The 15,669-nt window shown below is 45.1% G+C and overlaps 1 protein-coding gene across 2 annotated transcripts; it reads right to left on the minus strand.

Moving 5' to 3' along the window:
- Positions 1 to 3,685: 3,685 nt before the first annotated feature.
- Positions 3,686 to 15,442, minus strand: UPK1B (uroplakin 1B). 2 transcript variants are annotated; one of them, XM_015648010.3, is made up of 9 exons: positions 15,337 to 15,442; positions 11,130 to 11,185; positions 10,122 to 10,209; positions 9,401 to 9,601; positions 7,838 to 7,912; positions 6,996 to 7,106; positions 6,531 to 6,710; positions 5,643 to 5,726; positions 3,686 to 5,017 (listed from the first exon to the last, which is right to left on the minus strand). In XM_015648010.3, exons 3-9 carry the CDS (start codon positions 10,188 to 10,190, stop codon positions 4,967 to 4,969), a joined length of 771 nt encoding a protein of 256 aa, XP_015503496.1. In that variant the 5' UTR covers positions 10,191 to 10,209; positions 11,130 to 11,185; positions 15,337 to 15,442; the 3' UTR covers positions 3,686 to 4,966. The 2 variants fall into 2 exon arrangements, with proteins under 2 accessions (XP_015503496.1, XP_015503488.1); XM_015648002.2 differs by lacking the exon at positions 11,130 to 11,185.
- Between the last annotated feature and the right edge of the window lie 227 nt (positions 15,443 to 15,669).

A 15,669-nucleotide genomic window follows, 5' to 3' on the forward strand; every position in this document is an offset into this window, starting at 1 on the left:
AAAGAACAGAATCATAACAAGCCAAGGTAGAGATAGGCAATGAGATTTCTGAGTTCACTTTCCATCTGAGCAGGTTCTTTTCAGAGAATGTGCCTCACCACAAGGGTAAAGGATGAACAGTTTCAGAGTTAAGGGTTAGAAATGAATGGGATCTGCAAAGCTCAGACCTGCCCAAGTCCTGATGTCCTCAGAAGTTGGACACAGTGTGAGTGTTAAAACTTGAATGTTTGCCTCACTCCATAATTAAACAGGGTAGGTATTTTCATATGTCTTATTGGCAAACTGCAGTGTGAGATGAGCTGCATTTTGCAATCCTAGACAACTCCTATGAATTATGTTTGCAATTTGGGTCCAGATCCATCTTAAAATGGAACCTGTTTTCTTCCATAGCACATCTGCTGCAGAGGGTACATTTCTCTGTCATTTAAATCCCTTATCTGAAAAGACCAGGAATTATTTGAATTCAGTGAAAGGAAATTACTTAAAAAAAACTTTGTACCTGCTTAAGAAAGAACCACAAGTCACACAAACATGGGAACAACCAGAACTGGAGAAAGGAGAACAACACACATGATGATTATTCAACAGAGGAAGTTTCTAGATAAGTAAAATCCAAAAAGGAAGAAAACCCAACACCCAACAGCCATAAGATTGAGTTGAACCAGTCTGAAGAATATCAGGTAACAGTTTCTTTCCCTTTTCCTTCATAGGAGTCAGGAAGAATAAATGAGGAAAAAACAGTGCTCACAAACTGCTTTACTTTTTTTTTTGCTCTGTGAGATAATTTACTTTAAACACCAAGGGTCAGACAGTGTAAAAGGACTGGGCTGATTATTTAGAGATTTTTTTGAAGTGACTTGGCTTTAGAGTCTCCAGCCTCTGTGCCAGCCACAGTAGCCTGCTAATTTTGGGAAATTGCTTTGGGAAAAACAGAGAAGTCCTGCATTGGCTCACTGTTAGCAACAGCCCTGGGTAGCCAGAGCAGCTCACTGCTCATCACTTTTCTCTCTTGCAGGGCTTATCTCAACTGGTGATCATGCAAGAACTGCACATGACCTTGCCTGTGATGTAATTTCACCTCACAAGCAAGTCAGAAACACCCTCACTGTTTTTCCTGTCATGGATAAACCCTCATCAGTCTTATTCCACTCCTCCCAAAGCAGGATCTCCTAAAGATAGATGTCTGAGATTACAGGGAGAGCTCTTGCAGGAGGTTCCCAGCATACCAAACATTGCAGGGGATTTCCCCAGTTGCCAAGGAGGGCAGGGCTGCCAAGGGTTGGGAGTAGGAGGATTCATTTATGAGCTAGTTTTAGGTCATTGGTCCCCATAAACATTTGCTTGGCATGAGTCCCTTTTGTAAGGAATGTGAAAAACTCAGATGCCAGGGCAGTGAGCAGGAGTGGGAATAAATCACCCGCGTCAGGAGATGCTGAACATCGCCGTCAGCCTGGTTCCTGGTTTTCCCAGTGAGGTGGGTAGCCAGATGCAAGTATGGCACATAATGGACATTTTATGTCCTACATGAAGTTTGTCAAGCAAGGCAAAGTAAAGCAGGGCCTGAAAGGGTCTGTGCAAAGAGGTCTCATGAGGAAGAAGAAGTGAGGGGAAAGGGTAGGAAAACTTGTTGGAAAGACGGAGTTGAGGTACAAAATTCACAAAGGAAGCTTCACATTGCCCCACTGCCTGAAGGAACAGACACCTTCAGTGCTGCCAGCAACAAACATTCAGCAGTGTGAAAACCACCAGGTTACATTTCTGTGTGGGAGGGAGGAGGGAAGTGGGATTCTTTTTGGATTGGAGGACACAACACTCCATCAGCTATGAACAGGGGATGCTTCTCAGCAAGACTCTTGATTTCTCAGAGCTTGGAGCCTTGTAATAAGTTAATAATCTAAAAATACATTTGGTTACTCCATGGGAGAATTGAAGTGTGCTTTTATTGCCAAGAGAGAACTGTGAATATTCACACCTACAGAGAATAAATACAGAGAGCAAATCTGCAAACAAACTGAATGACTTTCATCTGCAGCATTTTTTTTCTTCATCCTGTCTTAGCAGGATGCCTTAGTCCAGCAGTTCTCATGCACACATGCATATTGCCTGCTCTGAGGACCATGTACATCCGTGCCTTCAGGAAGCAACCCTAACAGCTGAGAATGATCAGGATTTTTTTTACAGGTCTCAGCTGACACATAAGCCTGTTCACCACCATTCCTGTCACAGACTCCATCCCTTCCTCACCCTTTCCCTGGCACCTCAGGTAATTTCAGAGGCTGGAATCAACCTTCAGAAGCACAGCTTTTTCTGGTTTTTCAGCAGGATTTTTCATGACCCTAATCAACATCATTCTGTCATCAGTCTAATCCTCTCTTTCCCCCTTAGTTCAGGCAGATAAAGCTGGGTTTTTCTGGATTCACTGTGGCATGTTTGGCACTTCTGCACAGATCCACCATTGCCTGGATCACTTGGTCACAGCTTTTATTTTTTTAGTACACAAGTCATAAAGTGCAATGGGAGGGAAAGGCTTAAAAAGCAGAAAGCAAATTTGAAGAACCCAAACCAAATTGACTTGAGCTGCCATTTATGTAATAGGTCAATGGTATCATTTGCAACTGGTTGGAGCAGTTAATACTGCAATACTATTTTTAAAGTATTCTCAGTTTCTCTTTTCCTTCAAAATCCTACAGCATTTTCCTCTATATTAAATGCAGTGCTGTAATCATACCTCATTTAGATGAAGCAGAAAGGTCTGAAGCAAAAGACCAGAGAAGGAAAATAATACTTGATCTTACCTGATTCTGTGGTCCTACAGTTTTCTCCAGGCAGAATGGCCAGTGACATCCATGTTCAGATGGCTTTACTGGCCTCTAGGAAGTCTCACAGCCAGTTGTTTCACCCATTTGCAGGGCTGCTTGAGTTTCAGAAAAAACTCAAAAAGAGGTCCTTATGCATGAGGGCAGCTATCCACGACCAAGAGTTATTGGAGGCATTTGGCCGAGCAAGGACAGAGCATCTTGACAGTGCCTGCCATGTCCTTCCTGCCCCATTTCTCTCCTCTCTGGAACTTGCAGTTTCTGGCAAGTAGCAGAGAGCCCAGTCTTTTCCATTGCACCCAAACTTTGGCAGATGCTGATTCTCTTTAGATTTCTTTACCTTTAGGTACTAGTGTTGCTTTCATAAGCAGCATAAACATAAAAACACCCAGCCCTACCACCAAACCTCATACTCACCCCTTCGAAAACCAGACTCTAAGCACTGACATACATGGTCTGCATGGTCAATCCATGACTCAAGTCTCACAACAAAAGTGCTGAAGACTAATTTGCTTATGGAACTTTTCAGAGTCCAGGGTCTTCGAGCCAGTCACCACACCACTGAGCCAGGGCAGTGGCTGATCTGTGAGGATTGTCTGTTCTGAAGGCAGTCATACAGAGAATGCCTTCAGTGTTGCAGGGACCCATTTCTTCCTCAAGTTCTTCACCCTTGTATCTACCTCCTCGTATCCCCCAGCACTCTGGCAATAAACTATTTGCCTGCTGAGTTTCTGTAGCATGCTGCATCTTGGTGCTTTAGTGTCTCTGTTACAGGATGTTAAAGCCTGTCATTGTCCTGCCCCACATGTCCCAGACACACCTTTACTATTTACCCTTCCCAAAGACAGGATCTTGGACACAAGAAAAAATTCACTTCCACTTCTTTTTAATTAGTATTTTGGTGAATATACAAAAAACAAAGAATCAAGGCAGATGGCATCAGGATCTGAACCAGTACATCTTTAGAAGAGGCTTCACCTTAAAACACTACAGAGGAGCACATTTCTCACAATAGATTTAACTGCTGAAGCATTCACTAGGAAAGACACCAGCTCAGTCTGGGCCAAAGTAAACAGCCTTTATTGAACTGAGTGAGAACTGTGAGCACTGATGCAAGGACTGGGATTGGTTCAGTTAGCTCCTTGCTTGCATTTTTTTCACAAGAGCTACTCACTGTCGTTATTTGCTTTTTGTCCTACCTGGTCCAGGGATGTGGAAGAGGAATTACAACATAGGGTGTGACCATTTGCACACAGGTAGCTGAAGCAAGAAGCAAAATAAACTAAGAGCATGGGACAGCCACGTTTGTAAAGGCAACTACAACACAGAACCCCTTGTATCCTGCATGAATTCTAGCCCGTAGATGTATGAAATCTTGTGCGAAGTACGTAACAGCTTTTTTGAAGGAGTTGCTTGTTAGCAAGTGGAGCTTTTCCTGGACTAACACTTATGAAGGTAGGAGCACATGCAGTAGTTTCATCAGTGACAGGAGGTAGGCTTGCATATAGGCAGCATATTGCTGAGGAGTGAGCTAGCCTTTTATTGGGCTTGACTAGCAAAAGATTTTTTTATCTGTGACATGTTTTTATTGCTGACACACTTAAATGCTCAGAGAATCTGCCTTATTCTAAGGCAAGGGTGACAGAGACCAGCAAGAGAAGTTGAACAGTAAAACATAATAGAGAGGTCTGCAGTCTTCTCCCTTGCAGCATCTGTCCTTATTGATCACAGGAGGTTACAGTTTTACTCACATAGCCTTTGCTGGAGCATTATAATTTAAATTAAAACTAATTTAAAAAGATATTTTTCTGGAGGATGTATACGGACATTTTCTTTTCTGATGTCGTCAGAGAACAAATCAGATCCCTTTTTTACTCATCTTATGTTCCAGGATTTCTTCCACAGTGAAAGAAGGATTGTGCCTCAGCCAAGAGGCATTAAAGCTGCAGAACAAGGGGCAAAGCAGGGACAAGAAGATTCTTTCCTGCAGTCATCAGTTCTTTGCGTCAAGTTTTTGGAGGGGAAAAAGTATATGTGGGAGAGGTAGTGGGAAAACTTCAAATCCTCCATGGCCTGAGGAGAATGGAGTGGGAGACAAACAAATGCAGTTTCACATGGCTCTTCAGGACAGCACTGAGGACACCAGGCCTTCAATATTCAATTCCACTCCAGTAGAACATGGTGCCAAGGAGGACGCAGAACTGAAATGATAACACTATTAAGTTTCTCTGCCCCCTATTTCCTGCTCTCCACCTTTCCCCCAGCCCCATTTAGTCCTAGTGGTAGGAGAGAGCAACAGAAATTATTGAAAAACAAAGCCTGTTCAGGCAGACAAAGCTTAAAGGTTTTTATCTGCCCAGAAAAAGAGTAAAGAAAGAAGATATGTGCAGCTATAACTATTTGACTGTATCACTCATCTCACTGGGGATTATCTGTCATGATGCCACTGAGCCCTGAGTACTGAATAAACTCATACAAAATCTTTGAACTACAAACTGAATTATCTATCATGATGATCCAATACCCTCCACAAAGAACCATCTGAAAGCTGTGTTTGCTGTGCAGTATTGCTGAGATGGCAGCAGGTCACAGCAGGCCATGGAAGGATGGAAGGCCATCTAGTTCCCCACCTCTGGAAGCCAGAATGGTGGGGAACTTGTAAATGTAGCCCTCAGAGGAGCAGGCTACAAGCAGATTTGTGATGAATGAATGATGATAATCTATGGACATTTTAAATGCGTCAGCCCTGTCATCCCCCTCCACCCAACTGGGTGTGGAATAGCAAGAAAAGAGAAGAGGAAATAAAGGCAAATATTAAGTACTTACAGTCCAGCAGAGGATGGCAAAGCCAAACCAGGCAACACCCCAGGCATGTGTTCTCACTGGCCCAGAAATAGCGTCATAACAGCCCTGAAAGACAACCAGGAATGACTCAAAACCAGCACTAAGCCTGTACTGCAAGGTGACAAACTTATCCATCCCTGTGAGAGACTGAGGTGGCATGGTGGCATGCTTCTCTCCTACTGCAATTTGGGTAGTTCAGAAGCTCTCAAAAAACCAAGCCAGAGCTACACTGCTTATTGACAACTGGCAGATAACCTACCTGTTTCTGGCTCCAAATACAAAGTAGACCCATTTCAAACACTTCAAGGACAACTTGCTGTGCCATCCGCTTGCCAAGTACACTTAGATAACACAGTTGACACAGAACTGACCTCCAGAATCAAGAAGCTGCAGGCAAATTTGGAAGCTTGAATGACTTCTAGAAATGCAAGCTAGTGCAGAAACTGGTGCTCATGACCCAGCAACCTAGTGTACAGGACATGCTGGTCTACTGAAAAGTTCTTCCTTGAGGAGAAGAACTGCTGATTTGCTCACTCATGTTATATACACTCATCTTTGGGCTAAGTTTGATTTAGCTACACCACCTACATGTTGGAGATGTCACTTCTTACCATTGGCTTGGGAGATTTCTCTCTCCATCAGAAAAGCCTTTTTCCTAAAAAAAAAAAATAAATCTTGTCCTGTCTTGACAGCCTGTCTGTACACTTCAGCAACATGGCCAGGACTCTACCAGTATTCCTTCTCCTCCAGAAAGCTTTTGGACACTGTGGCTTACAGTTGAAGAAGAAAGACTATTTATGGTTTATTTTTCTTCCAGCAGGGCACTTTTGACTGACATATGGTAACTGGAAAAAGCAGAGACGATCTTACATTGCTGTTATAGTAGCCAGGCACTCCAAGTTTGCAGCCGTCGAGGTTGACGGGAAGCCCTTGTGCATCCAGGACGCAGCACTTCCGTGGCCAGGGGTAGTCGGCGTCGCTGTGCGTGAGGCGGAAGGCAGACGTGTACTCCTGCCAGTCGGAGGGGCCCAGCACCCCACAGCAATGGTTCTGCAGGGACAGAGAAGGGAAAGGGTCTCTGTGGGCCCAGGTCACAGCCCTGCACATGTCAGGACACTGGTTAGGCACTAGTCACAGATTTATGGGAGAGGTTTTTGAAGTGCCCGAATTTGACAGTCTGCTGTCTGATAAACGAGCTAAAGGGGGAGTGTGTCAGATCTTTCTTTAAGGTTCAAGGCAGATGCCATCTTCTTTATTACCCAGCTGACCCAAGGAAGACTTGAAATTCCAGGCTTGCAGAGCATTTAGTAATTAGTGAATTTTCAGTGTTACTACCTGAAGCATGAGTTCATCCCATGTCTTAGTGATCTCATTGTCACTGTTATTGGCTGGCTCTGACTTCTGATATCTCTCCAACATTTGTTTCAGGAAGAACCCTGGAGTGAGCTACAGAAAAGACAAACAAAACAAAACAACAGAGAAAAAGGCAGAAACTATATAAATAAGTGGCCATGTAAAGCAAACACAGGGTTATTTGGGGAGGGTTTGTTTTCATGTTTCAGTGTCCTGCTGGAGAACAGGAATGTTGCTTCTCCTCTGGTTTTAGACACAAGAATAAAGTGCAGGATTTGAGGAGCAGGAACAACAAAGATGAAGATCTCAAGCAGGCACTACTATATGTAGATCACAAGAGCTGTGCAGAAGCTATGGATTGCATTTGGTATGTTGGAACTAAAGCACCACAAATAATTTCCCTCCCCACAGTATCTCCAATAATCCATGTAATCTTTCCCTCACCAGTAACACTGCCTGGGGCAATGCTGAAGATTTGTCTTCTCTGTGTATGATAGATTAATCAGTCTGTAGCTGAAGGACTAAACACTTGTATTGATGATTCAACTAGCCCACACTATTATTTCCTTAACTACAAGGTTGTAAACATTTTAAAATGTAAAAAAAACCAAAACTATGTTAGAAAGAACAAAATTACTTCTTTGATTAGAATAATGATGTTGGAGTTTTTCCTTGTGGAGGTGTCTTCTGCTGTCTGCTCAGCAGTAGTCCTGTGAGTTTAGACTGTATTATCACATTTACTATGCTGAACAGGATAACTGTATGCCCTAGAATTTGTGAATCCCAGTGCAGTTAGAAGAATACATGAGGAAAGAAATGCTTACAGAGTCTTGGTGAGTTGCTGCTGTGATGCAAGAAGCCATTTCAAATGCAAAAGTGATCAGCATCAAAATGAGGTACTGTGGGAGAAAGAGAGCAGAATTAGTTCTTGGAGAAACAGTTCTGCGTTTTTTTCAAGAATAAGCCAGAAACTCTGCTTGATGCAAAGGTGGACAGGTTATTGTATTCCCTCTTATACAGCCTGACTGTTCTCATAGCCCTTCTCTGTGCATGTTTCAATTTGCAATCTGCTTTCTTGAAGGTGAATGACTGGAATTGTTCTCCATCTCACGGAAAAGATTTCATCAGAACCTCATGGCATTAGGACTACCCTGCCTCCATGGAAAATACTTTGTCCTTTTCTTTGTTGCATCTCATTGGCAACCTATGTTTGTGTTATATGTGCTCCTTTCACTTCCACTTACCAGCCATAAGCTTTTCAGCAGGAAGCTGTTCACTTCCAGCAGCAGAGATTGTACTTTGGGGAAGCAGAAGGTGCAGCTTAGGCTGTCATTCAGATCCCCCTGAATTTTCATCATCAGATTTCCTGAACACTCCTACATTGTGAGCAAAGATCCTTACGAAAACAGATTCCAAGGGTCACCTCTCATAGTCTTTTTCACGCTTTCTTTTCCCTTGCCAGCATAATCCCTTTGACACTTTCCATATTCCCTTTGGAGTTCTCATGCATCTGTTTCTCCTCCCACATTTTATAATGTTCTCTGATTTAAGGCATTTTTTTCCTACTTACCCCAGTAAGTAGGAAAATTAATGTATCCTAAACCAGAGCCTTGGGTTTCAGCCAAGACATCAAAATTGGAGTTAAGGGAATTCTATTTCCTCAGTTGTTTGCTGACATATTCCCTGGCCCAGGAGTTCAGATCTCTGAGTGCCTTTTGTCTAAAACAGACACCCACAGTAATCCACAAGAGAGCTCATTTCAGAGTTTTCATCTCTACCCTTCCTTAATGCAAGCACCAATTAAGTTTTGCCACTGCCAAACTAAAGGACTAAGTAAGACGTTGTACAGAGATTTGTCCACATCTTAACATTGTCCTTGGCTTATCCAAAGCTCTGTCCCCACCATTGTAATTTCTGCCTGCCTGATGATGTCTTATGTTCTTGATTGCACCCACATTTGCTACCCTGACACTTACTAATGCCTTGTACAGAAGTCATTACTTATCAGCTCCTAAACTGAATAGTGTATGACAGCTGAAAAGCAGTAAGGGGTGGGGAGAAACAAGGATCTAAACCACATCCCAGTTATATGTGATTGCACAAGAGCTCCTGCACTGCTTCAGGGCAAAGCCAGGGTCAAACCAGTCAAATCTTCACTGTGCCTATCTCCATATATTCCCTCAGTCTGGTTCAGGAGCTTCTCCTGCTTGGGTCATCACAGGAGTCGCCTTCTGGGACAACGCAGCCATGACCAAGAAGAACCTTTGGCTTCTTATCAGTATAAAAGCTCTCTTTGCTCATTGGTTGATTCCCAAGGTGACCAGGGACACCAAGGCAGCATTTGCTCAGTTTGGCAGCAGTAGGAAGGCAAATTTTGCTACACTTACCACCAGCAGCAAGGTCCTGCTGGCCTTAATGACTCCAATGATACCAAGGATAGACAGGGCAAAGAGTGCAAGGCCGACAAAGATGCCAATCCATGCAGCAGCATAGATGTCACTGCTTTCTGTGGCTTTCACCAGAGGGTTGAGACCATTGGGGCTAGACACAAAGTAGATACACTCTGCTGTCAGGGCAATGCCGCACATCTGGGAAGCACAAGAAACACATTAGATCAAGGATCCCCAAAGACATAAGACAGAAGACAGAAACAAGTATAAATTGCTTTACTTTCATTCAATTTCCTGTCAAGTGGGAGCTACTCAACTCCTCCTCTGCCCAGCTCTACAATCTCCTGCATTGAGACTTCACAGAAGAATTGCAGGCAAATCTTACCCAGCCTTGATCTGAGAGGTCAGACCTAGGACTTGAGGATGTTAACAAAGAATGAACAGAACAATTCCATCACTATGGAGGGAAGTGGCTGGGAGGATGTTGGTCTGCTCCTGCTGACAGACCTAAGGCTTTGCCTATAGCACCCATCTCAGTATGGTGGATCTGCCCCTGCTGTCCCTTTCCCACCCAGCTGATCATATGGGACAGCTCTCCTTGTCCTCTTCTTTCACACTATTTATGTGCAGACTTCGCATGTGAAGAGGGAGAACTGCTGTTTTAAGAAGTGTCATACTGGAAAGAAGCCTCCACCCATACTTGTTCTACTTCACTTACCCCAATAACCACATTCCCAAAGACTAACAGACCCTGCAAGATGTGTACGCAATCATCACTTTTTGCCATCTTTAATTCTTCATGCAACCTAGAAAAAACAAATACAGTTTTCAATTAAATCACCAGTACAATATGCTTCACTCAGAAACACAAATTATCCATGAGAAGGACAGACAGAACTTGACAGCCTGTTTGTACACTTCCCATCTCTTATAGTAGTTTCAGAGGAGACCTCCCTAGGTGTTAAACTCCCTGATACTTGAGCTACAGAAGACTGAGACCACTTTGGGGGCAGCTGGTGTCTTCAGCTCCCTTTTAGGTAGGATTTTCATCATGACAGCAGCACTCACAACAGCCTCAGCTCATGGGGTGTCATTTCTACCTGGCCAGAAACACCAGCTCTCCTGACCCCTATTCCAAAGGAGCCAGCGTTACTCCAGGGCAAGCTGCCCTGGGACATTTTGACCAGCACCATCAGGACTGAACTGGTAACCATGGTGCTGTGGCTGTATCCCACACACACCTACAGCACGGGGCTTTGCTGAGGAGCCCCATCTCCCACCCATGCTGGGAATGGGAGCTGAATCCCCCAAGTCAGGTGGTAGGGAGAAAGGGAAGGAGGGAGGGGGCAGCTCAGGTTGCAACCAGCTCATGGGAGCCAGGCCAAGTAGCATTCCTACCGAATTCCTGAGAGTGCTATATCCTGCAGTCTAGAGTAAGGTGTCCTGCATCAAGCTCATCCCCTTCCAGAGAGAGCAGCATAAAGGCATCAAAGGTGTGAGACCTCTTGGAGAAAGCATCTCAGACACCAGAATCCACCAAGTTTTTCTTTCAAAGGGAAGGAACAGGTATGCATGGAGAGGGTAAGGGGAAAACACCCCAACCTTGAGATAACTGCATTTACCAGGTGTTTAAGAAAATACAAAGCAGGAAAGAAAGGCTGCAGTGAGCCCAGCTTGAGCAGACAACAGGAAAAACTGTTTGAATGTCCTTCTTCTGCCAGAGTACCTGCACTTGTGCCTCTCTTTTGCTGGGGCTACTGATTTCACGATTCCTCAAAGAAGCTGTTGGGAAAGATGAGCAGACAAAGCTGTCAATGAAGGGGAGCTTTCTGAGGAACCATGAGAACCAACAGAGCACTGTGAGACCTTTCTAACAATGCCACCTCCTGCCTCCTCAGCAGCTGCCCTTTTTGGGGTATGCAAGACTTCCAACAGTGACAGATGAACCAGACACTTTCTACCACTCTTTCTGCAGTGGTTTGAGGATTAGGCTTGCAGACATCTCCAGTGCTGTCACCATTACATCAGCAGAGCGCCTAAGTATTTTTGTATGATAACATGTGTAGGAATTTTTTAACAATATGTGGTCATTATTTTTAGTCCCAGCCAGGTGTTTGGAGGCCAGACCCAGTATACATGAAACTGTATGGCTCTGTATTTGAAAATGGCAGGCTCATGAGTTCAACCTGGATCTCTGTCCCTGCCAGACTTCCTGACCAGGAAGGTTGTCTTGCAGGTCAAATCTGAGTCTGAGCAAAATTCAGCCATGTCTTCTATAATACAACACTGCAGAATCTGCCAAACCTAAGATGATCTTGGTCCTCCATTCATCTGAAAGCTGGAGTGACCACTGCTCATGGACCTATGTGCTACAAACTCCAGAGATTTTAAAAACCCCTTTAGTTATTGCCCTCTAAGGGACATCACAAGCCAGGCAGCAGTCCAAAATGCAAGGAACTCTTTCCTGCTTGAACAGACACTTGAACTCTGACTGCTACATGGAAAAGTGGGTCTGCTCCAGTTGCAGTGCATAAAGCAAAGTTGAGTGTGTTACCCTGTTCAGTGTAACAACAGAGCTCACACCTTGTACGTGGGCTGTCCATCCAGCCCAAGCTCTTGCCTCTCCACAAGCTGGCTTTCTTCTCCTCCTTGGCAGGCAGAACCTGGCTCACTCCTGTCTCCCCTTGGGCAGGAAGAAAGCAAGCCCCTTCTCTTGGGGTGAGCCCACCTCCAGTGGGCTACTGTGGTTGTGAGGAAAGCTGGACAAAGTCACAACCATATGTATCAGCTAGAAAAGGGCAAGTTTCCAGACAACCTAAGGTTCTCCAGTACCTTAACTATGTTCAATGGAATTGCAGTGCAGGGGGGAGCAGAGAGACCAGGAAGGGGGAAAGGGAAGGAAAAAAGGATTTACTCTAGACCTAAAAAAACCAATTGTTGCCATATTTCTATGAATTATCCCTCTGCCTCCAAGCAATTGGTGTCAAAATAATTCATTTTTTGGTGCCCACTTTATTAACCTGTGCCACATGGGTCAACTCCTCGTCTGACCTTTCTCCCTTGCAGATGGTCCAGTATCACCATCAATGATGTGAGACCAGGCAGGTGCTCCAAGGCCATGGCAGCAGCTGGGCAGCTGGAGAGCCAGTGCTCCAGCATGTCCCAGAGGAGAAGCCATGGGAGATCGGGAGCATTCCACCTGCTCCTCATGCCTCGGAGGTGAGCTGTGCTTAGCAAGAGCAGACTGCACAGCACTTGGCACAGGTACACAACTACAGAGGCACGAGGCAAACTCGGCTGGTTTGCCCGAGGCAGGCTGTGCACAGATGTGACTCACAGGCACCCCCAGGGGTGACAGTGGTGGGCTGCCCTCCTCCCAGCCCCCAGAGACACAGTTGCCAGCAGCCTCTTCCCCCAGACACAAATGCATTGGGAGGTAGAGGAGCCTTCTTCTTGGGCTTGTTAAGAACAGTTTTGTGACCCAAATGCAGTTTCCTGGGGCTTTAGGGAAACCCCTGAAGAAACTGGACCTTCAGTTGCAACCATTATCCAAAAGTTCCACATAAGAAGGCAGCCAGGTCCTGGAATTTCAACCTTGACCTTGTGTTCCTCAGCACATCCTAGAAACCTTGCAGTTTAGGTGTGACCTGTCTAGGTCTGAGGCATTCAATTATAACTACCACAGACGTTGCTCCAAGCTCTAAGCAGCTTTAAAAAGGTGTCTCTTGCTCTCATTGTACCAAAATCCCCTGTGTCCCTCCTGAGGCACATACTTACTCTTCCTGACATTCTGGTCACAACCAGTACAACTGGTTGTAACTTCTCCCCTCTCCTCTGCCCTCACACCCCCAAAACGCCCCTTAGACTCATGGTGGTCCAGCTGAGCCTGACAGAGCTCAGGAGAAGTGGTAGCTTTTCCTCCCCCTGGTACCCCACAAGCTGCAGACAATCCATTATTTCCATGCCCTTGAGGCTTTCTTGACCTCCCCTCGCTTCCTTTACTCTCAGTATCTCTAAGATCCTCAGCACAATGGTAGGAGATGAAAAGGACGCTCCTTTCTGCAGAGGCTGGCTTCTGCCCTTTTATTTTAGGTGATAACCCCATGCAGGCTATGAAAGGATGCTTTTCTGGCAATAATTCCTGAATTCAAATGGGATTTGGGGTCTGTTGCGTGCCCTTCACACACATTGTGCTTGTCAATCTTTTGGAGCTTCCACACCCTGTTTCTATAGGCTGGGACAGGATTTCACCTTACAGATGAATTCCACCTTCTTATCCTAACTCTACTCCATCTGTAGTCTGTAGCCAAAAAAGCCAATGGATAAGAAATCATTTGGCATTGCCCAACACACAACCAGGTGCCATTTTGATTGCCTTGCGTTTTGTGCTAGTTGTCAAGCACTGTGGCAAAGGGACGTCCCAAAACATCCCTGTGAGTGTCATTTGCTTCTACACCCTGGTCCTGGAGGTTTCTCAGCATGGTAGTGGGGCTCGCAGGGGCCTCACACCACCCCTTGCCACCTCCCTTTCCCTCAGCGTCCCTGCTCAGGGCGTTGCATTCTCATGGCCTGGTGCAAGGAGGCAGAGACAAAGGATGCATTTGTTTTGTGACTCACGGGCTCTGCCCGCCTTGGCTGAAGGGCTCTGCACCACTCGAGCGCAGCTGAGCAAACCCGGCTGCTCAGCAGCAGGATCCTGGTCCTGCCCGTGCAGCCCTGGCAGCCTGGGCACCACCCCTCCTGTCCAAGCCCAGCTGGAGAGCATGTCTCTACAGGCAGGAGCAGGATGCCTGGGCTAGCCCTGGGGTGCTGATGGAGGGAAGTCATCCAGGCGGAACCGCTGCTGGAGGTGCTGTGCCAAGGCCAGTGCCATGGGAAGTCTCTGTGAGCCACAGACCTGCCCACACCCACATCTCCTGTGGACCCCGATGCATCAAGCAATGAAATTACTTTTGGGTTTTTTTTAAGATTGGTTATAATGGAAAATTTAGCCCCTGAGGGGCTTAAAAAGAAGGTATTTTCCAAGTGTTTGGGACACCTTGAGAATTACACAGTTTTTAAGAGGATGTAATTTAATATGTTAATGATGAATCGCTTGAACTCCACTGTAAGAAGCCAAATGTTTTGCAAATGTCAGTTCATCAATTGTTTACTTATTTTAAAGCAAACACCTCCAGTGGACACAAACCCTTGCACTCCTCCTGCCTTGCTGGACTTTCCCCAGTGCTCCACCTCCCCTGAAATGCAGCCACCTCTGACAAAAAACTGCTTGTATGCTAGGAGTCAACCACACTCAGAAATGGAAGAGGCAGACAGTTATTTTGTGCTGCCAGGGGAGAAAAATGAAGCAAAAACATAGCTCAGCATCAAGCAGGGGTCACAGACTAATTAAGTTTCCTTTCGAAGAGATTGCTATGAAATGAAGCCTGTGTGAACAGTGGTGTGGCTGGTAAATCATCATCAAGCATAATTATCTTGGAAGTAGAGCTGGGAGGTAGGCTTTTCCTCTTGCCTTTATTAGTTCAACACAGCCAAAATAAGAGGCGTTTTTTTAACTTTCCTATTTTCACAAGTGAGGGGGAACTACAAGATTCATCTTCTCCTACCACAATTTTTCCTTTTTATTTTTTTAAACATCAGATTTACAGCAGATTTAATTTTTCCATTCCCTCCTCCCCAGTCTTTAGGAGAAAAAATATGAAACAAATTAAAAGAGCCATAGAGAAGACACAGCCTGAGGTAAGAAAAATGAAATACTTAATAATTTCCTGTAGTTAACCTTATCCAGGTACCAGACTCCCACATACCAAACACAGTTCAGGGACTAAAATAAAAAAAACCATTAAACATAAGAGCTGTCTTTTCTGCTAATAGACACTTATGGCTCACACGCCTCTTTAAGAAGAAGACCATGACCAAAGCAAGGCACTCACCACTCTCTTCTTGTGATGCTTCCCAGCAGAAATCCCAACCCACCTGCAAAGCCAAAAAAGCCCCTTTCTCCCACCTCCGCTGCTCTTTAAAGAGCCCAGGTTGCTCGAGGAACGTGCTGTGTGATTGGTGGGGTGCCCATCACATGAGGAAAACTTTTTTTTCTAGCCAAACCAGTTCCCCAGTCCTCCTGGGACGGGAGGGTGTCTCTGTGACTCTTAGATCATATCGGAATGCCGTTGTGCCGAAAACACAAAGCTTTAAAGAATTTCTATTATTATACTCTCAAAAGGGTGGATGAGTGAGTCACTCATACGAGGTACTTGAACTTTAAA

The sequence above is a fragment of the Parus major genome, chromosome 1 (genome assembly GCF_001522545.3).
Source record: "Parus major isolate Abel chromosome 1, Parus_major1.1, whole genome shotgun sequence".
In the NCBI taxonomy this organism is placed as follows: domain Eukaryota; kingdom Metazoa; phylum Chordata; class Aves; order Passeriformes; family Paridae; genus Parus; species Parus major.